This window comes from Barbus barbus (genome assembly GCF_936440315.1).
Source record: "Barbus barbus genome assembly, chromosome: 15".
Lineage (NCBI taxonomy): Eukaryota > Metazoa > Chordata > Actinopteri > Cypriniformes > Cyprinidae > Barbus > Barbus barbus.
The window spans coordinates 5389906-5413143 of NC_136743.1; the positions used below are offsets into that span (position 1 = coordinate 5389906).

The 23238-nt window shown below is 35.0% G+C and overlaps 1 protein-coding gene across 1 annotated transcript; it reads right to left on the bottom strand.

Annotated features, from left to right (window-relative positions):
- Positions 1-1110: 1110 nt before the first annotated feature.
- LOC306881131 (Krueppel-like factor 6) lies at positions 1111-5898 on the bottom strand. Its single transcript, XM_079435049.1, has 4 exons — positions 5041-5898; positions 3746-4226; positions 2494-2617; positions 1111-2416 (listed from the first exon to the last, which is right to left on the bottom strand). The coding sequence occupies exons 1-4, from the start codon at positions 5140-5142 to the stop codon at positions 2365-2367; spliced, it is 759 nt and encodes a 252-aa protein (XP_079291175.1). The 5' UTR covers positions 5143-5898; the 3' UTR covers positions 1111-2364.
- Positions 5899-23238: the final 17340 nt, after the last annotated feature.

The following is a 23238-nucleotide window of genomic DNA, read 5'->3' on the forward strand; positions in this document are numbered from 1 at the left end:
CAATGAGTCTCTTCACTGGGTTTGGCAAGTCTTTTCCTGTTCTTTGGGAAAAAGTGCCAGTTCCCAGGTATGATTCCATCACATTTTGTTGGTGTAATCTATTGATTACTCCTGCTGACTATATCCAGCCTCTCATGAAGACTTCAGATGACCCAACACTTGTGAAGAGGTGACCCTTGAGAGGACTTCAGATGAAGCTGACTCAGAATAAACATACAAAACTACTAAATATTCCTTGCATTGTAATGATCACATCATGTAACCATTGCTTTAATTTGTTCATTGTTTCTGTATACATGTTTCATTATTTCTGAATGCATGACGTTACACCTGTTAACAGAACTCTTATTTGTAATATAGAAACTTTCATTTTGTGTAAAGCTGCTTTGAAATTATGTGTATAATAAAAAGTGCTATACAAATAAATGTGCATTATTTAATTATATGTATAGTTTATTATAAATGTATAAATAGATTGCTGTAAATAAGAGCACAACATACATAAAATATATAATTCAATGTGTAAAAATGTTTAAGTTGTTTTAAATTTGAATATACTATATTAGCTAAGAGTTAATAGTGAATAGTGTTACCCAACTTATACATTACATATGGAAGACAAAGTGTTTATATTTATATTATATCTCATTATTGCAGATTTGTGATGAACTTACCATTTTCTACAAATTAATAAATTAGAATGTTTATTTTATAGCTCACTGTATGACTTATAACACATTATTTGTTCTTTCCAAAACTGAAATCTACTGACAGTCCTATTTAAGTCAGAATTATGGTTTTAAAGTGGGTTTGTTTAAAGTTTCTTTCCCAGTGTTTTTGTGTGTGAGCGTGGGACCGAAGAACATGTCGTTCATCTCACTGATGTCTGTTTTAAGTTCATGTAGAGGTAAAAAGTCTATAAAACACTGCCATGAACTTGAAGTACTGAACATTTGTTGTAACATTGAACACAGCGCACCATATTTTTGTCCACACAGTGTTCCAGAAGAGTCTGTTTACAGTTTACACACAGGATACAGGATCCCACTATAATCTTTAATGTGTAATGTTTTGCCCACTGTATAATAAAGAAACCACATAACAGAGTTTTATAAAAAAAATCATTTATTATTATTGTGGTATAAAATGTATTCACAAAGATAATAAAAATCTTACAATATATTGTTGCTTTACACAGAAATCTGCTTTTAACAAAGAAAAAACACATTTAAAAAAAAAAAAAAAAAGTAAAAAAAATATATATTTATATCAGTCTCTTTAGACAAAACAAAACAAATGATCATGGTGCACAGGTCAAATTCAACAAATTTCATGAAACAAATGTACGAGATATTGTACAGATCACAACCTTAAAAAATCGTTATATGCACATAACGTGATAATATTGGAGTGCATTTTAGAATTCCTCTAAAGATACTGCAAATTCCAGTTAGACATTAACAGCTTTCATATTACCAATCCCTGAGTGAACATCCTCGTCTCTGTAACATCTGCAGGGCTTTAAACATCTGGACAACAAATGGCTATAGCTTCATCTGTGCCAACATGATGTCAGTCTGTGCTCGGAGAACCAGTGAAATATCCTGATGCATTTTGTTTTTACACAGTAGCAAGTCCAGATCCTCTCTTTGGGTAACAATCATTCAATTACACAATTCAGTCATTCCAGTCCTTCTGACTCAACATATACAGTATTTTATCATCAGATTTTCCAGTTTCATCAAATGCTTCAAACTTGAACTTTAATTGGTCAAAGTGATTCTTGATGAATAGCTCATAATTAACTTTAAGAGAAGCATTTTAAGGCACTAATGTTAAATGGTTAAAAGTACAAGTAATATCAGTATGACTAACATACCTGTAACTGCAGTATAAAGCAGGTCATTTGTACCTTATGTACTCCTAAATGCTACATATTGGTATATTATAGGTACATATTAGTATGTTTTGAAAGGTTTTTTTTTTATCTGAGAGTGTAATAAATATCTCAAATATTCTTATAAATCTACATGGACACTATAGCTGCTCTGGATATAAACACGTTAGCTGCGCAGTAAAGCCGAGAGTTTTCAGTGTGTTAATGCAAAGTGTTAGTTAGCCAAATATTATTTTTGATTTTGACATACATACTCGCTGCAATTTGCAAAGTCTGCAAATATGCTAACTTACATTCAGTACCAGACTTTCTGCCTTTTCAATGCCTTTATAGCTTTGCTATAACTTGAATTGAACAAGTCAAATGTCACCAGCATGGGAAAAAATGCTATTACCAATGTGCAAAATCTGCAACACTAACACGAATACATAGAAAACCAGCTTTGGCAGGTCTTTTGGGATTTGCATTCAGATGTGCCGCTTCATGTGCAAGGCCAGGTGATCAGAACGAGAGAAACACCTGAAAATAAAATAAAAATGATTACGTATAGCTCAAAATCAGTTTGAAACACTGTGTCTGATAATACACACGCTCACCTGTCGCAGTGGCTGCATTTGAAGGGTTTGACTCCGGTGTGTTTTCTGAAGTGCCTCGTCAGTTCATCGCTTCGAGCGAAGCACCACTCGCAGCCATCCCACGAACACCTGTACGGCTTCTCACCTGTATTTTAAGTCAAAGGGGTTCGTTTAACTGACAAAAACGTTGAGAATTTGGGGGGTTTAATTCTGTAGGTTTTTGACACGTCAAATTTGGAAGACATCTAAAAGGCAGCACGAAAGCTTGGGTCGCTCAGTACATAATCACCACGTGCAACATGTTAGAGCACGTTCACGCCTGCAAGCCCACGTCTCCATGTGTTCTATGCTGTGATCTGGGTTCCTTTATGATCTTTATTAGTTCTTGGTAAAGTCAGTAGAGTTTGCAAACATTCTTTAGATTGCATGCAAGATGAAGAGTGTGGGAACAGGGTTAGTAATCTATGTTCCTAGAGTGTGTGACAGCAACATGAAGAATGAGCATTTCAGGAATGTAAGGAGTCACCAAACCGGATTTACACACACTCTTCAATCATTCTCCTCTAGAGGAGGAGGTCACACAGCCACCTCTGCACTCTAAATATTCAAATGTGATGCAACGGCAACGCTACATAGGAATGAATGCATACTGTGCATGCACTGAAACATTCATTTATGAATTTGGAAGATATTCAAAGTATACATCAGTTCATGCATTCCATGGGAATAGCTTTATAGTTCTGCCAGTACTCAGTCAAATTCTCAAAATCTCCTTGAGGCCCAAACTAAAAAAAAAATAATTGGTGCAGCTATTTTTTTGAAGACAGAAGGCATGTAGTAGATTGTGTCCAACAGCAACGTTTTGATTATGTTGATCATTTAAAAAATGTGCAGATATATTATGTATTATATATTATATGTTAAAAATACGATACAGTATGTTTATGGGGTTAAAAAAGCTCAAATTTGATAATAGTTTATAAATAATACTAGTACATCTGATGCACTGAAACTGTGAATAGGAAACATTTACGCATTAGGCAGACGCATTTATTTAAAGCAACCTAAATTGCATTCAAAGCATGTTGCTATGATTTTTTTGAAGGCTTTAAGAGAGGTTTTAAAAAATATGCTTTGTAAGGCAGATTACTGAAGCCACTTTCAACGTGATCCAAATGGAAGAACTTTGTTTCCCAAAGCTGAGAACACTGTTGTGGCAACAGTAAATTAAAATACAGGTAGGACTATAGACGCACACACAGAAAGTGCTTACCGGTGTGTGCGCGTTGATGTGCTTTCAGGTGAGAGCTCTTGGTGTACACCTTCTTGCAGCCGTTGAAGTAACAGCGATGAGCTCTCCTTCGTCCTTCAGGTGACCCCTCACCTTTGACCTCATCCCCTATCGCCCCTTCTGCATCTTCTTTAACCTCCTTGAGAGGGAGTAAGGGTGAGGAAGGCGGTGTCGGGGGAGTGTGTGCGATTACATGCTGCTGCTCAGATCCGCTGTGATCCAGTGGGTGTGTGAGCACGTCAGCAGATGCAGTGATCTTCTTACAGCTGCCGAATGGCAAATGGGAAGCCGTAGCGACCCCGTCCTGCTTGGGGATGGCCACTTCTGGAGGGGATGAGTTCAGTTCAGTCCCACAGCTGCGCAGAAACTGATTCCAAAGATTGTCAGACTTGCATACTGATCTCAGATCAGCTGCAGAGACATAGGGCTCATTCTGCAGATAGCGCTCAAGCTCCAGACAAGTCTATAAGAGAGAATCAAGAGCAATCAAACACCAACCAGAATACTTTGCATGTAGGAAAAATTCTAAGATTAAATTCTGTCATTATTAATTAAACTTTGTGTCATTCCTATATGACTTTCTTTCTTCTGTGGAACACTAAATGTGAGGCTTAGCACAATATCAGCGGTGCTCTTTTCTAAACTATTAAAGTAAATGGAAATGGGCTCTGTTGTGCTCCAATAATGATATAAAGGTAACATAAAAGTAGTCCATACTCAAATATCACTGAATAATGCTTTCCATTTCTGTATGTTCCTCACACTTTATGGTGAATTTTAGTGCTCTGCATTGTTTTGGAAAAGAGCAGCTCAGAGATTCAGTGTATATCAGTTTTGAAATGACATGAGCACGTGTCAATGATGACAGAATTATCATTTTTGTGTGAACTTCGTATTTAAATTATAGCAGAAAAGCCTATGGTGGATTCTTTTGTGACACCTTATGCCAAATAATGATACCATACACACATTTTTGAAACATATAATATGTCTATACGTAAAATTAGTAAAAAATAAATAAATAAGCAAGCCAGCCTTCCTGGAGATATTAGTAAAGAAAATAATCAATGTGACACTGAAAACTAGGGTGAAAATTCACTATGCTAAAAAAAGAGCTTTGCCATCATATGAATAAATAACATATAAAAATGTATACAAATAGAAAACTGCTATTTGAAATTGTAATATTTCACAACAAGAAGTTTTGTAAAAAAATATATATATATATATATGTTTGATCAAAGTATTTAATGAATAAAGCTGCTGGTTTATCTTACCTGTTGCCAGTACTCCTCTAGAGATGGTAATGCGGACAGGTATCCCGTGTCAAGGACACTCTGTAGCTCCTGGAAAATACTACACATGGGAATAACATCCATATTCCTCCCACGAGCAGATCTGTCAAACCCAGATGGAAATCCTGGAGAAGGTGCTTTCCCGCAGTGTCTTAATGCGCAACAGTGTGTTTGTCTTCAGCGGACGGTCGGCTGCTTACAATTTCAAAACAAGCGAAACGCGTTGAGTGACATCACCAGCGGACAAATCAGAAGCGACCAGCTAGTGCCCCGCCCACCGTCTCAACTCCACCCGATGGGTGTGTCCGTCTGCCGATCTGGTTGAGGATTGGTCATCGGTGTGTCTCTGTGTGTGTTGATTGGTGGGCTGTAGTTGGCGCTATTTCTGGGGAGGTATATAAACATACCCCCTTCTTCTCAAAAATGAGGAAGTTGTGGTACTTGTACATATATTTACGAGCATAGATGGCTGCACACTTCAGTATATATATATAAATCTGTAAAATAACAGTAACAATAAAAGTACTGGCAGCTCATTACAACTTAAGTATGGCTTTGACAGCATGCAACATAAATAAATAAATAAATTAAAAGCATAAATAAAATATTTGTCTTATATATAAGACTTATATATATTTATAAGTCTTCTGAAGCAGCCTGTTTGCTTTGTGAGAGGAAGAGATGTTCACGGATAATTCACGGAAGAGATATTGACGGATAATCTTACCCTGAAATGAGCTGGATCCTTGAGACATGATTCTCGTTGAGTCTTGCGAAATGGATCAGTCTGATTCATGAAAAAATCACTGAGACTAGGGTCAAGTGGTTCCCTGAAAGGATATGACTCAAAATCTGACTCAATGCAACTCAAATTTTAAATACAGGGTCATGTACACTGCATTACTTCATGCGGTATAATGCAATACTGCGATTTTGCCTCTGAATGTAATGTTCAGTTACTGTTCATCATCAGAGCAACAGTGGGAAACTAAACAATAATCAGTGGCTAACAAGTGAATACATTCATGGAAGACATTTGAGGTAGGCCTAAATCAGATCTGAATCAATTTGTGATGTCTGTGTGTGATATTGTGCTTTCCACACCCATAAAAGCCTTGGATTATAAATACTGAGGTAAGGATTACTGAAAGTAAATACCTGGAGGCATGAACACATACTGCTATCCTGAGACCCGTACATTTTTTACCTCTTAAAACCACTGTGGCATGTCAGTCTATGTATACAATCGTAAGTTTCCCCCCTTTATCAAGACTGTGTGGCGGGATAATGCACACATACACACACATGCACCGACATGTGTGTGTACAGTGGTGTTGACTCATATTTTCTGTGATTACACACACACTGTATTCAGGCTAGCACACATGCTCTCTGTCAAAGATGATATTTTGCAACACACTTGAAATCACACAGATTATTTTCATAGTAATTCATGACTACATAGTAACAGACATCCACAGAAACACAAATAAGTAGATACCCACAAATGCACAATAAAAACAAATAAACAGAATAAAATGCGAAGTCATAGACATCAATGAAACACAGACGAAAAATAATTCAAATCTAAACCCTATAAATAGTAAGCCTAAACCTAAAATGATGAAACTAATCACATAAATTCCCACAAATTGCACTACACAAACTCACAAACAAATTAAGTGTGATTTTGAGTACACAGTGTCAATTTTAACACTACTAAAGATCATATATGGTCCCAATCTATCTGGTGCTAAAAAATACACTGTTCGCAGAAAAATTACACTCTGAGTGTAAAGTGCTATACTTGTAATTGTTGTTCAAATTTTACACTATGGGGTATTTAAAACCCCTGGTGTTGTTTTAATCCTTTAAGTGTTATTAATAAAGTATTCTTTTCAGTGCAAAAATAAAAATGCTATTGTATGGTATTAATGTACAAGATTACACAAAATCAAGAGACTTCAGACAGATGTATAAATTCCAACGTTTATTTAACAAATGGTCAAAGTGGCAATTTTAAAGCATATACAGTATATATAATCAGTCAGTCACATTCACTATAAAATAGTTAATAAAATATTGACAGGTAGATTTGAACAAGATTGCAGTAAGATACTTGTCAACAGTTGTGTAGCATCTATGAATGATGTTCCTTGTCCCATCAGCAAGCAGGTATGGCTGTGTGGTCTCTTCTATGCAATCAAGGTGTTCTTCTTGTTAGTCCCTGCAGATTAAAGTATAAAAATAGCAAAAATAGCACTCAAGGTCAGCTCTCCAATTGATTTTATTTATATTCGTCTTTCATATACAACCCATCTGGCAATATTTTGAGGCAGACAATGGGTAGTGACAGAAATGTCCAAACGTACCTTTCTGAAGATGTTTTTCAGCTTGATTGGAGGACATTTTTCCCTTGCAGCCTTGTGGTGATGGTGGATTCAAATGAAGTAGGAGACAAATTGATGCAATATCGCTGTCCCATTCAAAATAACAGATATGACAACTTCAGCAAAAAATGCATGAACACAGAATATAGATAACACATGAGCACAGATAATCTTATTCTGAAATATAGTCTAACCTTAAATATCAGTTCCATCCTCCTTTACAGCTTATTCCGAGGTCAATCGGGTCCTTGAAGGTCTTGGGAGAAGCCAGGAACTTGGCTTCTTGAAAAAAAAAAAAAAAAAAAAAAAATGAATGACAACAATATTTCTCTGAGGAATCATTCTGCTAAGTTGATTGTGTAGAAACAGATGATGTTGGAAGTAGCGTAGAAAATGTGTGAAGAACGAGCTGTATGATGCTAAATATTCACAATCTATTTGCAATAATTTTGCAAGCAATCCATTTCACTGAATCAATTCAAAACAAGATTAATTTTTCGGCATCACACACAAATGTTCAAGTCTCCATATGTGTTATTTTTTATACATTACAATGTTAATAATATAATATTCCCTTTTTGTTAATCTTATTTAATTTTTATGTTTTCTTATCATGTGATTCAGTAAAACACACACAGATATGTACATCATTCAACATTCAAATGACTGTAGGCTGAATCTCACACACAAACACATTTGTTAACAAGAAGTCAACTCAGGGAAATGTAGTTTTATTGTGTTAATGTGCCATTTTCCCATGATCCCTCACATTGAGCCTGACAAAACTCATTGCTAATGAGATGGAATTTAATTGAAGTACAAAACAGTTGTACAAGACATCACGGGTTTGAGCAGAGTGTGTGACTAAATGTGAGAGCATATTGTTCTAGCGAGACTCTCACATTGAGAAATGTTCGTTATAAGGGATTGGCATTGCAAAATTGATGACATTATGAATTTTGCATCATTATCTCATTGTGTGGGCCTGGTATTGTGCTCGTTTTGTTCAGGGTTCTGCAGGTTTGTGATTTTTTTCTTTGTGGTTGTGTGAAAGGAATTACAAAAATACCATGAATGTGTGTATGTGTGTGTGTGTGTCTGCTCAGTTCCAGCTTGCTAACGTTATTACATAATACTGTTTCAGCACGTATATGCACAGCTATACCTGGGAACAGAGCTAGGTATGATTACATGTAATCTGGATTACGTAATCAGATTCCAAAAATGAAGTACTTGTAATTAGATTAAGTTACATTTTAAAATACTCGTAATCAGACAATATGGATTACACATTATTTACACAATACACATATTTTATTCAGAATTGATTGATTCTTCCTAATTCCTCTTTTTCATCTTGTATACACTCAGAAAGTCTTCCATTTTTTTGGACATTCACACAAAGTCACTTGTCAGGTGGCTACACAGCATTGGACCATTTCAAACACACTGAAATGCACAAATTCACCAAGTTTTTCAAATAAATATTTTAATAATGAAGTATCACATTTGCATGTCCATGGTTCTCTGAGGTTGGTTATGGTCACATGACATGCAGGTAAACAAATTAAATCTGAAATATTTTCAGTAAGTGTTTTATGTTATTTATTTTAAAATGATTTGTATTATTTTGACATTTTTATGATTTAATTAATTATTAGCTTTTCATTCAGCTCATAACTCCCCTACGGTTCCTTCTCAAACCCAGTTTGGGAAACCTCGATGTAATGTTTAATGCACTTCATATTGTTGATAACAACAAATGGAATGTATTTTTATATAACTATGGTACAAGATTATCCTACTTAAATCAATGTGATAAACGAGATAGGTCAAAAGTAATCTAAAAGTAGTCTGATTATATTACCTAAAATGTGTAATGTAATGGATTGTGTTACTAACTACATTTTTTGTCATGTAATTTGGAATCAGTAATGGATTACAATTTGTAATGAATCTATCCAGCTCTGCCTGGGAGCGTGTTAAATATCATACTGTACATTTCCCTTTCAAAGACCCATTTGCTATCAGATTAATAAAAGAAGTAAATAACCAGTCAAATGAAGAGAGAGAAAGTTACTGTAAATAGGTGTGCCAAGAGGAAGTCCTCTTTTCAATGAGTCTAACAGAAGTGTGTTCATATTCCAGCCGGGTTTAAAAAACCACCAGGAACATTGAGCACAATTCAGCACAATTTTCAGATTAGTGTTAAAGCAGTTGTTGAGTGTTTGGATACATCCTTAAATGCAGCCTGCCCATTCACTCACTCACACACACACGCACGCACACACGCACGCACGCACGCACACACACACACACACACACACACACTGGTTTTTGTGGTTTATGGGGACTCTCCATAGGCGTAATGGTTTTTATACTGAACAAACTGTGTGTGCTATTGCCCTACACCAACCCTACACCTAAACTTAGCCCTCACAGGAGACTTTGTGCATTTTTAGATTTTCAAAAAAACACCATTTAGTATGTTTTTTAAGCCTTTTGAATTACGGGGACATAGGAAGTGTCCTCATAAACCACCTTCATATTGTAATGCCTCTGTCATACCCATGTCATTATACAAATTTGTGTCCTCATAAACCACATAAACATGCACACACACACACACACACAGCCACACACACGATCAGACTTGTTTAAAGGGGAAGTTTTGTACTTTTCTTAGAAGTACATTCCTTTTTTGTAGCAACTGTTTTGTTTTGGAGGTAATTACTGTAGGCCGTGGCTAGAAGTAGATTTACAAAACATGTTGTACATACCTAAAACCTGAGACATTCTCTTGTTCTGTTATTATTCTAGATTTTAGAACATCCACTGTAATAATAAATGCGGTTCCAGTCTGGGCTCGTCATCATACACACAGAACCAGTTAAGATGCCTTAAGAGAAATACCTCCTTTTGTGATCTGAGGCTCCACATCTAGCAAAAGAAGATTGCGTGGATGTTTGAGAGCTAGAGGGGGCTGTAATATGCCTATAGGGACAGCTTAGGAAATGTTAATTTCAGATTCTTTCATGCCATTCTGAACATGTCTTCAACCACATGAATTGACCCATAGATGAGGGATAAACATTTATTTACTGCCCTGTGACGTGTGGCCTTCAGTTCGGCCAATGACTGTGTTTCAAAGTTTCAGCTCTCTAGTTTCAATACTTTTTAGGCGATTGGCTCTTTTTATTCAACAATTTGTTGGATACATTTTTATAAAGCATCTTACTATAATACTCTCCCTGATAATACATAATATGACAAGAAGGCCATTACTCTGAGAACAGCAGAGCAGACACTCCTTTAAAAATTGCAATTGCATGGACAATGCAAAAATGTTTTTGTTGCTGCCGTAAAGCAATTCCCGCAATTTCGCTATTGCAAGAGAAAGGACGGATTGTGAGATAATTTTTTATTCCATGGTGGAAAAACAGAATTGCGAGATGTAAAAAAAAAAAAAAAAAAAAAAAAAAAAAAGAGGGGGGGGGGGGGGGGGGGCTATTCAGGTATTTCTATTCTGAATCGTTTCCAAAATGTGCAGTTAACAAAAGGGCACGTTGCTCTGGGTTCTGTATCCCACAATGCAATGCACATTTAGTGTAAACTGGAAGCAGTATCAGCTGCATTAATTAAATACTCATTGACTGAACTACCAAAAATGATATCAAGATGCCGTTTGCATTATAAAAGCTTCCTTGTTGAAAAGATCTTCATTGTCTTTTATTTATTATTTATGTCCATTAAAAGTGCAATTTAAACTTCAGTAAAATCTATGTCCTTAGTCAGATGAAACGCCACACTGCATTTAACACAAGCGAAAACAAGGCTGCGAAAGATAGATTTAGTCTTCATGATATAATTTGATGAAGTAGGCAAATGTTTTACAACTCACAACTTTCAAAACTGTTTTATGACGTTTTTTTCTACTGAAAGTATTAATTAGAAAGATGTTTTGTCTGCTGAACAATCAGCTGCTGTTAAACAACAGTTTAATCCATTAAACACACTACTTCCAAACATGTACTCCCATCCCTCACAGCCTCGTTTTCATTCATTACAAAATTCTATATGACGTTACCCTGACTAAAGTCTATAACAAGGCAATTTGTACCAATAGAAGTGGTCAGCGCTGCAATGTATAACCTAAATTGTTTGCTTATTTTTTTATGAGATCTTTCATGATGATATGCTTTGATGTTCTGTTATCTGATTCAAACACTGCTGTTATAAAAGCGACTTGTTTTATTTTCTTAGGAAAGCTGAAGTGTTACCAAGAATCCCATTGACCCACATGCTATTGGCATCACAATGTTCTACATTAATGCTCTGAATTTCCTAGAATACGTTGGCATCTCAGTGCAACACTTTGTACAATTAACCTGTGCCAACTCGCCCGCAGCAATGGGATACACTGGTGCTGATATAGGTGCACTGAATACTGCACTACAGCAGATATAACAGGACTCACTGTCCCACACCCTTAGAGTCTGAAAAACTGTTGGGATGGGTCATGAAGACGTGTTCCTCAAACATTATAGAAAATGAAACATCTATCTATCCATCCATCTATGCATACTGTATGCAAATTGCTCCTCTAAAATGATTTATAGAATCATAATTAGCCCTGCAGTCACTGTGCCATTCAGAAACATGAGGTCGGGACACTATCATGTCGATATGCCTGCCCTCAAGCCATATCTCAGCATTGTGTTTGTTGAGTAAGCAGAAAGCTTGGTAACAGGACAGCATGTTCTAGTTCAGATGCATCGCACTGTAATTGCCCTAATGGAAGCAAGATGAGCTATAAAGCAGCCCTGTGTTTGTGTGTGTGTGTGTTTTAGAGGGAAATGACTCACAAGGGTGTATCCTCACTATAATTCATAAGACACACACTCTTGGCTTTCTGCCTGACAAAGATATATTTAATATTTATATTTTTTAATCTGCTACTGACAGCATGGAGACCCACCCTGTGAACTCTCTCTCTCTATCTCTCTCTCTCTCTCTCTCACACACACACACACACACATACAGGTATCATCAAGGGGATATTCCATAGGTGTAATGGTTTTTATACTGTACAAAATGTATATTCTATCCCATTACCCTAACCCCTAAACCGGTGCTTCTCGCCTCCATTTCATATCTCAAGAGCACTAATTATATTTCCTACTTTGATAAACGCATGTTAAACTTTTAAATCATTTGTTTAGTTTTTTATGTGTTTTTGGAGCGAAGGTGAGATATTCAAACTTTTCCTTCGTTGACATAATCGGGTGACATTTCACCGCTAATATGAGAATTTTTTTTTATCACTTATATAGCCATTTGACTTATAGCAAGTGTTTCCCATAATTTGAGTTATTTGTGGTGGTCAGTCACTATATCAAAACTGAGCGGTGTTGTACCGAATTCTGCACCCCTGCCAGATTATGCAGCCCTTCGTTGAAATCGCTGCTTGATTGCCTAATCCTAACCCCACCCCTAATCCTAACCTCTTCCCCACACCTACTCCTAAACCTACCAATACTAGGGGGTGCATAATTTGACAGGGTGCAGAAATATCAAATATATCAGCCAAAAAAATCGGCATCATATATTGGCCATAGATCGCTAGAAAAACCCATATCAATCGACCTCTAATGCTGACACTTAAATGAATTGTTTTGCTACTTTTGCATTTGTTATTACCTTTGACACTGATGAAAATTCAGATTTGGATTTTGAATGTAGACTTTGAGAACCTTTAGAAGGCCTAAACCCTTCATTCTGTATGATTTATAAAATCTTTTCTTCATGGAGACTAAAAAAATCCCCACAAGGTTCAAATGAACTGGTATTACTGTCCTTGTTTGGTCCCTATAATATAGGGAATATCAGGTACACACACTCGCACACACACACACATGCACACACACACACACACACACACACACACACCAGAGTCATCAATAAAATGAGAAGCTAAAGCTCTAACAAAACTGTATATGTCTGTTTTTAATATTCATATTTGTCACTCGCAATCTGTTAATGTCTCTTTAATTAATAATGTAATTCAATTACACAATACCACTAATAATATTAATGATAAATAAATAAATACTTACTTAAAATTGATGATGATGATGATGATGATTCTTTGAACCCAGCTCTTTTTTTTCTGGCTGGTGGCTTTCTACCAAGAATTTAGCTTTTGGGACTTGCTTTTTATTGTCAATATATTTGTTTCCTAATATATAATTGAATAATTTATTATTTGCTTGTATTGCTGGTGGGGTTATTATAGTTAACTAAACCTAAAACCCATCAATCAATCAATCAATAAATACTTGTACTTGACATAAAATAAAAAAGTACTAAAATAACAAAAAATAAATACACTAAAATTAATGAATAATATTAATAAAAATAATATATGCATATTGACAACAAAATGACAAAAACTAAATTAAATTAAGTAAACTTTGCAATTTAAATGAAAACAGAAAATATAAAAATAAAATCTAATTCAAAATATTTATAAGAACTTTAATAGTAGGCTATATAAATGATACTAAAGTTACACTGTTGGTACTACTGTTGATTATTGTTTATTAATGTTTTTGTTCTCATTCATTTAGCTGTCAGGAGGAGAATGTCTTATAATCAGCATTTATGGGGCTCTTGTGTTTGGGCATCATTTTTTTTTTTTTTTTTTTATACATGTATTGATGATTGATGAATTTCAAGCATTTCATATTATTAAAATTAATGGGGTTTTCAGAGGTCTATTTCAGTGGCTGAAGGTGACTGGCGCCCTCTACTGGGCTTTTCAAAGCTTCAAAGCATGACACTCAGTAGCCAACTATAAACCCGGAGATTTAAAGTGGGAGGAGCTTATGCCAATAGTCGGTGAAGAACTTCTAGTATTAAAATATTAACAAATATAAAGATCTCAGGAGCCCATCTACACTTTTATCTCCTTAAAAACGATTTCCTTGGTTGCAATACCTCAATGTATTTTCACTTATAGCTATTATAAAAAGCATTACACTTATTATATGGTCTCTGTGACAACATAGTGCTTAATATTCACATTTAATTAAAAGTTAAAAGTATTTTTTTTTTTTTTTTTAGCAAATACTAAAACTGGCATTTAACACACCTAAAAGAAAGAATATAAGATTGATCTGAAAGGAAATGCTAAAATACCCAACCTCTCATGTCCTCCAGAGCACTGCAGTCTTATTGGCTGATCACACACACACACACCAGCTGTACATGAGAACTGGAGGAGCCAAGACACAAAAAAGAAGAAGAAACAGGTATGTTGTTGACAGAGTCATTGTTTTCAGAAAATTAGGCTCTGATGGCTGTAGTTTTTCGATAACTGTATTGCAAGTTCCACAGACCACATTTTTTAAAACTCTAATAATGGTAATGACTGCTTCAACTTTTACAACTAAACATCTGTTTACTACTACAGAATATTCAGCAAATAACCATTTTTTTCATAATAGAAGCATCAATGTCTCCTTTAGGATTTGGAAACTGAGCAAAACCTGAAGAAACAAACAGTCATCAGTAAACTTTATGAAAAATACTATAGCATTTAGTGGTTGGATTATTGTATGATTACAGATTTAAGTGAACAAATCAAATTACAAAAAGTAATTCTTACAGTAAAAAACAGTCCAGCGTGCTATTTTACAGACTTTCTATATTCTGAGAAGGAAAAAAAACGCTTTTAAATTAGGGAAATTATTTTAAATTTCAAATGTAGATCAGTAAAACATGCACTTCAAAGACCTCAGAAAATGGCTTATTAATTGCAGTTTTCTTTCTTTAGAACATTTCTTTTGGAATGCAAATTTTAAATGAAAACTATCTCTACAAAGAAAAATATATATTTTAATTTAATGGGAATTTTAAAGTAAAAGAAAAACTATGCAGTTCACAGAGGGCTTCCCTGAACAATATCAATCTTGGCCAAATTTCAGAAATGTCATCGGAGCAGATATTTACACCCCTTACATGCAGCATATTAACAGGATGTTTGTTTTATAACGAATATGTTTGAATGTACTTTACGAATTTCTAATACTTTAATGAACAAATTCTTCTCTCTTTCCTGGCATAACAGCTTTCCATCTACAAAGGACTGAAAATGGGAAATGATAACTCAGGTGAAACTATAAGAACATATGAGAGCTGAACAAACAGAATTACAGAGAGTGAGAGAGGAGCAAAAAGCAGCGGAGGAACGATGCAGAATCCAAGCAGAAAAACAAGCACTCCAGGAACAGTACCAAAGAGTTGAAAATTAAAGAAATATACAGAGAATGAGAGAAGAAGAGAAGATAAGAATTTAAAAAGAGAACCGATTTAAGGAGGAAGAAGAATTGCTTAAGAAGACTAGATGAAATTGCATTGAAGCCAAAATCTCTCTCCACAGCTGAATATCTCGAAATCCTGATCAAAACTGAGAAAGAGGAGAGAAGTCCTGGCTTTGAGGACCGCATTGTTGGACTTGAGAAAATGAAACAAGAAGCTCTTATCCAGGAAAAGATTGCTAAAGGAGAAAGTTTGCTCGAAAAAGAGCGTCAGATCATGGTGGAGAGAGAGAAGAGAATGAAGAAAATTCTTAAAATGAAGAAAGTTGTTAGTGCCTTACAGCCACAGAGCAATCAGGAAACATACGATCAAAAGGATTCAAGTGCCTGATTCAATGGCCAGCCATTAATGTATGAATCAAACCTCATGTGATATTAAGAATACTGAATTTGAGAGTCATCTCATGCTTGTATTTGTCACAAGCATGCATTTGCTTCATGTAGCTTAACTAGTGCTAGCAACAATGTCATTTTTTCCATCTTTGTGTTTAGTCTTCCAAAATCGTTCAAATATTTAGATACTGTAAAATATTGTGAAATACCATAAAAACACAATGATTTCATGGAAATCCATTAAACCACCAACGCCAAAGTACAAAGACACAACTTCTATACTGAAAAAAATTTACAGAATATCATTTACTTAAAGTGCATTTTTATTTTTGTCTAATTGAAAATCGTGGTTTTTAATTAAAAATTGGGTCTCATTTGGTTTGACTCGAAGCAAATAATACTCTCCATTAACATTTTTATTTAAATAGCATTTTCACACACACACACTGGCTATTTTTACTGACTACAGAAATTATTGTGAGTTTTATTAATATTTCTGGTGGTTTTTGGAAAATTGATGCATATTGTAAAACGGTCATTTGAAGTTGTCTTTATTTTTCATGAACTAAATTAAACATTGAATAACACATTTACTCAATCATATAATTTGTTATCTACAACAAAATCGTGTTTCTTTTCTCAATTTGATTTCTTTGCTTTCAATTAACATAATTCTCTAAAATGTGCACTATTAAACTTTGTAGGGCTTTTGCTTAGGATGAGGACAGTTCGACAGGTACATAAAGAGTATGATTTTTCTGTGATACTTAAAGAGACAGTTCACCCAAAAATGAACATTATCTCATCATTTACTCACACTCACGCCATCCCCAATGTATCAGACTTTCTGTCTTCAGATTACAGTAGAAACACAGTGAAAGTCTGTTCTGAATGAACTGGAAATAAATTCTGTGTACAACTTCAAATTTGCAGCCCAAAGTATTTTCTTCTCATTAAAGGCGTCATGAAATGGAGAATCTAAATGTTATTCATTTTTGGTGAAAAAAAAAACTATGAATAAAAAAAAGTGTAAGTTAAATTATAAATAAAAAAAATATATAAAAAAAATAATATAAAAATCTAAAACTGCATTTAATGAGCATCATGACCTATGACTCATGTACAGAATTTTTTTGTAGCAAAGTGGTTTACTATTTAAATATTTTTCACCTTTTTGCATATTACAGTAATGTGTATTTGGGTCAAAAACATGCTCAAAATAATGCAAAAAAATCAACAACAAAAAATCAGAAAACTGATTCTGTAGCTCAGCCAAACATCTCAAAATGAGGTGTCATTATAACACAAAATACTGAAATATCAATTAAAATATTTCAGAAAAACATTCCTCATCTTGAGTAGTTTGTAGATGTAGGCCTATGCTTGTGTTAGACAAGTGCTAGATAAAGCTTGTCTGTCTCTTTAGTTAACAATAGTCCAAATTACCACCACAATACAGCTTTACAAATACACAAACATCTGCTGACAATTAGTGTGAGGTGGATGTCAAACAGTGATTATCAGCCTCATTAAGGGGGAGGCGAATCTCATTATCTGTGTTTAGAGTCCTGACGACATAGATTAGTGTCGGGCAGGTTGAATCAACCCTCGCCCCTCAAACACAGACCACACAGAGGGGTAATGAGTCCTTAATACACAACTCACTTGACCAATATATCAGAGTAAACCTCCTGAAAGCTTCATTCAATCAAACTCTTAAACATCAATATCCTTCTAATGACATGATCAGCTAATTTCATTATTCTAATGTCTTCAAATGCTATTTCACTTCTTATTTGGGTCGTTTATACAGTGTCCGTGGACTTTTTTTTTTTGACTAACATCATTTATTTTAATATTTCTAAGGTATCACCAGTCCTCTAAATGTTTTCCAAAATTGTAATCACTGCTAGTTTATTTTAAATCATGCTGCTGTTGTGTCAAATTGATTTTTTTTAAGGAATACATAATTCTCTGTAGTCTGTAAATTTATTTGAGCTCATTACAATAATATGCAAACAAAACTATAAAATACTTAGCAAATGCATTTTTAAATAGTTTGGAATGTATCACGAGATGCTGCAAGACTGCAGTTTTCTTGGATTTCATTTTACCTACCCAATTAATTGAGATGCAGAAAAATTGCTTATCAGTCGATTGTAAATAAATGTAAAATTTTAAGGCTGATTTAATAATATACAGTGCATCAAACACCATTTCATCAGTAACTGAAAACAATGACATGAAGAATATAAAGTAAGATCACGGATGTGCAATTTTTCAAATACTACACTGCATAAACGCCTGTCAGTGTTTCTTATTTAATCTGCACTCTTAAAAATAAAGGTGCTTCACAGAGCCATAGAAGAACCTTTTTTGTCTAAATGGTTCCATAAAGTGTCAGGGTTCTGTCACTTCGGTCTAGTTTATTTATGGTTTTGTGACAGAGCCCTGACACTCCCTTCTCGTCTTGGTTTCTGGTGAAGCCGCACGCTCTCTTCTACGTGTTCTGTTTCATGTTGGAGCTTGGTGTTCGGATCCCGGCACTCCTGTCTTATTCAGGCTCTGTTCTGGTTTCCTGTCGGGGTTCAGGAAATATTTCAACCTTCCCATGTCTTTCATTTTGAACCTTTCAGTGAGCATTCTCTTTACACTCTCCAGAACACTTTCACTGTTAGCCGCTATGATTAGGTCATCAACCCATACTATCAGGATTACTTTCTCGTCTCACTTTTCCTTTGTATAAACGGTTATCAGCTGCGTTTTGTGTAAAACCACTCTTAGTCAAACATTCATGTAGTACAGCATTCCAGTGTCTGCCTGAGACCATAGAGAGATTTCTCTAACTTGTATACTAGCTTTTCAGATTTCTGCTCATAACCCTCTGGTTGTTCAATATAGATTTCATGATCAATCGGTGCATGCAAATAGGCTGTCTCAACATCTATCTAATGCAAGACCAAATTTTCTTGTGCTGCCTTCTGCATAACCACTCTCACACTTGTCATGTCAGCTGTGGGTGAGAATGTTTAGTCATAGTCAGTCCCTTGTTTCTGACTGTATCCTTCTGCAACGAATCTTGCCTTGTACTTTTCAGATCCATCAATGTCACTTTTAAGTGTGTAGACCCATCTGCCTCCAACTGGTTGTTTTCCTGGTGGCAACTCGGTGAGTGTGAAAGTCTTGTTTTCCTCCAATGCATGCATTTCTTTGTCCATGGCATTTTTCCATTGCCTTGACTTGGTTGATATTATGGCGTCCTGGTAGGTTTGCGGTACATCGCATACTGCTCTATAACAAAAGTCCATGCATGTGTAGTTTGTCCTCCATATTTTCAGTCTCAAAATCCTGTAGATGAGCTGGCCTCCTCCAAGTTCTTGGTGGGTTCCTTCTGATTACAGTCTCAGTGGTTTTACCCGGCTGTGTGGATTCAGTCTGTTCAGGCAAAGTTTCGGAAACACCACTCTGAATGCCTTGGTCTGGTAAATCTTTCACTTCAACGTTTTCCTCATTGTTAATGATCTTAGGATTTATATCATCGTACTGTGTGTGTGTGTGTCTCAGATGTCTGTGTTTCTGGGGAACACAACATAAGCAATATGATAAAGTAAGCTGGTCATTCTACCAGAATAAACCTGACAAAACTATCTCTGTCACCCTAAATAGTTCACATAAAATAGATATTTTTGCATATTTTTATATTTAAAAAAACAGTTGTGTATACAATTTTACATCCAGAACCAGTTTTATAGTGTGAAGAACATTTTCTGAATCTAAAGACCCTTTTTTCACTGTGCAATGGAAAGATTCCATGCATGTTAAAGGTTCTTCGTAGAAACATGAAGAACTTTATTTTTAAGAGTGTAGGTAGATAGATAGATAGATAGATAGATAGATAGATAGATAGAAAACATTTTTAAAACATTCCTCCACACAATATCTTATGTCCTGCAGCATAGAGATCCATCATAATACATTTAGTCTGCCTCTCTCTTCTTTTGGAAGAGTCAATCATGAAGGAAGATGTTTATTGCTCTAATTAAGCAGACACATTCACCGATTCTTATTCCATGCCATTTAACAGGCTTTAGAAAGACGAGAGATGGAGAGAAGGCTATTGTGGAGACATAAATGTGACGTGAGTGCCTTGAGCAGTCTGAGAGACAGAGGTCTTAAGCCACAGATGAATGGAAGAAGACAAAATAAACAGACGTAAGAATGACGGAGAGGGAGAGAGTTGGGGGAGGGCCAGAGAGACAAAAAGAAAAAGAAAAGCCATTGAGAGGAAGTAAAGAACACTAGATACACAAAAGAAAAACAAGAGCAATACTTTCAGTCAGCCTTTCTATTATAACGTGGAGGACTGTATACAACAGACTTAATGACAGACACACACAATATCTCATTTAGAGATTAACATTGAATGCAACAGTTATTTCGGAGGTATTTATATATTTATTTGTGCTGTCAAACGATTAATCACATCCAAAATAAAAGTTTTTGTTTACATAATGCATTTGTGAGTGCTGTTTATATTTATTATGTATATATAAATACACACACATGCATGTATAGAATTTAAGAAAAATGTTGCCTTTATATATTAAATATATTTATGTATAATATAGATTATGTGAATATATGTAAATAGATGTACATATTTTCAATATATATGTATGCGTGTATTTATATATGCGTAATAAATATACTCAGTACACCCTCATATATTATGTAAACAAAAACTTCGGGATTAATCGTTTGACATCAAAAATTTTTTTACATTTAATGATAAGCACATTTACCTTTTTTGTTTTACACCTGACATGCAGTACCTTCAGTTTTTAATACTGTACCTGGAAACAGATTTACTTACCTTTCTATTCACATTAGTCTTTAAAAACGTTTGGAAATATTCTATATGCTGGAAAAAAAACGATTTTTCACAAATAAATGAACCACAATATTAACTATTTCTTAACGTCCCTTTATTGACTTTATTTAATATATTAAATATATATAAAGTCAATCAAGTGATGTAAAAAAATTAGTCAAAAATAGTTCACAAATGAACACCAAAGATATATATTGACGACATATATTAATAAATATCTCAGTGTTTTTGACTCCAGTGTTCTTCATAGTCATTTTGTTCTGCAAGAGGAAGAATCTCATACAGGTTTGGAACCAATTAAGTGTGAGTAAATTATGACAGAAATGAACTATCCCATTAAAACATTTCCATAAGAACTATCCCATTTTGTAACAGAAAATTGGATTTAAAATGCAAAACCAATGTGGCATACTATTTAAATCTTTGCATATTGTGTACTTCATATACTACCGTTTCTTCAAATAATAGGTAGTATTCAATAAGTATGACATTCCAAAAAAGCAAAAAAAAAAACATTTTTTTGTAAGACTTAATTTTAAGGTGCCCTTGTTATACATTACTTGTACTTACTATTATATAATTAATTATGCATAAATACATGCAAATAACCCTAATCCTAAACTTAACCATACAAGTACATTAACACGTATTATTAATAAGTAGTTAATTAATAATACGTAATAATTAAATGCATAATTACACTGTAACGACGCCATAAAATGAAGTGTAACCTTTTTTTTAATATTCAGAGAAATATCCTGGTTAATTTAATTAAGAGCATGGGGCTAAAAAGCTGCAAAGTGACAAATAAAAGTTGTCCATATGGGTTATGCACATAGTCTACAAGTGATCTCTTTCTCATTTTAGATAGAGATGTCAGTTTATTGAACTTTTTGTTTGGAAATCCCAAATTGTTTGTCTCAGATTAGACTGCCAGGTGCCGTCTGGGTGGGCTTGTTGCCATGGTGAGGAATCCGGTGAATGCATTTGAGAAAGGTAGAAGGGGGAAAAGGACAGAGGAGATGTAGGAAGACTCTGACAGGAGCAAACATTACAGCGGATCACTGCTGCTTAATGTGGAATTGAGCCAGAGTTTGTGTGTGTGTGAAATTTATGGTTGTTTTGCTGTCTAAAATAGATGTGTTGTGTGTCATTTAGCCCTGTTTTATTAGTCTTTCTGGGGTCAACTTTCTTGTTTTTAAGTCATTTTAAGTAAATATTGCAAATACAGTATCTCTATACAATTCTGTGAGTGTTTTGACACATTTCTATATTGCTACACTTAAAAATAAAGCTTCTGTGGCTCATAGAAGAACCTTTAATAGCCCTTTCAACTGCACGAAAGGTTCTTTAGAGTAGAGAAGCTTCTTCAGTGCTCCTAAAAATAAAAGTAAGTGTAGAGTCCTGTTTAGTGAGTGTGGTGGTGCTTATGAGGGGCTGCTCTGGGACGGGTGAGTATGAGACTGGGAAGGAAAAATCACAGCATACACAGCATAAAACTAGACTACATCACTGCAGAAAACCCAGTGCATTCACACATGCACCACCCAGCTTGTATGGCAATTGCCCCCCGCCGAGGCGCTAAAAGGAACATCAGCGACGCAATTAGATCGAACAAGACGCTCCCAGCGCGCGACAGCTCTCCCCCCGCGCGCGCTGTCAACAAGCCAACTTCACGCGCTGAGAAGTTGCTTGTGTCTGAATTGCGTTTAGTGGCCCCAAAAGGTGTTTGGTCGCTTATTCACACATTAAATGAATGAATTTGATAGCAAGTGACATATGCAAACAAGATGCAACCCCCTCCCTCCCCTAACATGTTGAGATGTTAATTTATGTTTAGGTTCAATCTCATCTATAATTTATCACAAAAGGGTTTTCTCTCACATGTAAATATATATAATACATTCTCAGTGAATGAATTACGATGAAATGGTTTGAACTGTTTTTTATTTACATCTAATCGATAGAAAACCTTTTTGACAAAGTCAATTGAAAGTTTATATTTTTAAACCTAAGGCCAGGCAAAGTTTCATTTAATTAGCCTAATTCAAAGAATCGGGTTATTGTTTTAAAATTGAACACATAACACTTTTCCTAAAATATTTCATTAAAAAAAGGAAAAGGGTTGGTATATTTTTAGAAAATGAATCACTTTAAAAGTTGCATAAGTGTCCAAACAGATTTT

Coding starts and splice junctions, on each gene's coding strand:
- LOC306881131 (XM_079435049.1), bottom strand. CDS start 5,142: ATGGATGTTATTCCCATGTGTAGTATTTTCCAGGAGCTACAGAGTGTC. Junction 4,227..5,040: donor TAGAGGAGTACTGGCAACAG/GTAAGATAAACC, acceptor TCTCTCTTATAG/ACTTGTCTGGAGCTTGAGCG. Junction 2,417..2,493: donor AAATGCAGCCACTGCGACAG/GTGAGCGTGTGT, acceptor TTTTATTTTCAG/GTGTTTCTCTCGTTCTGATC.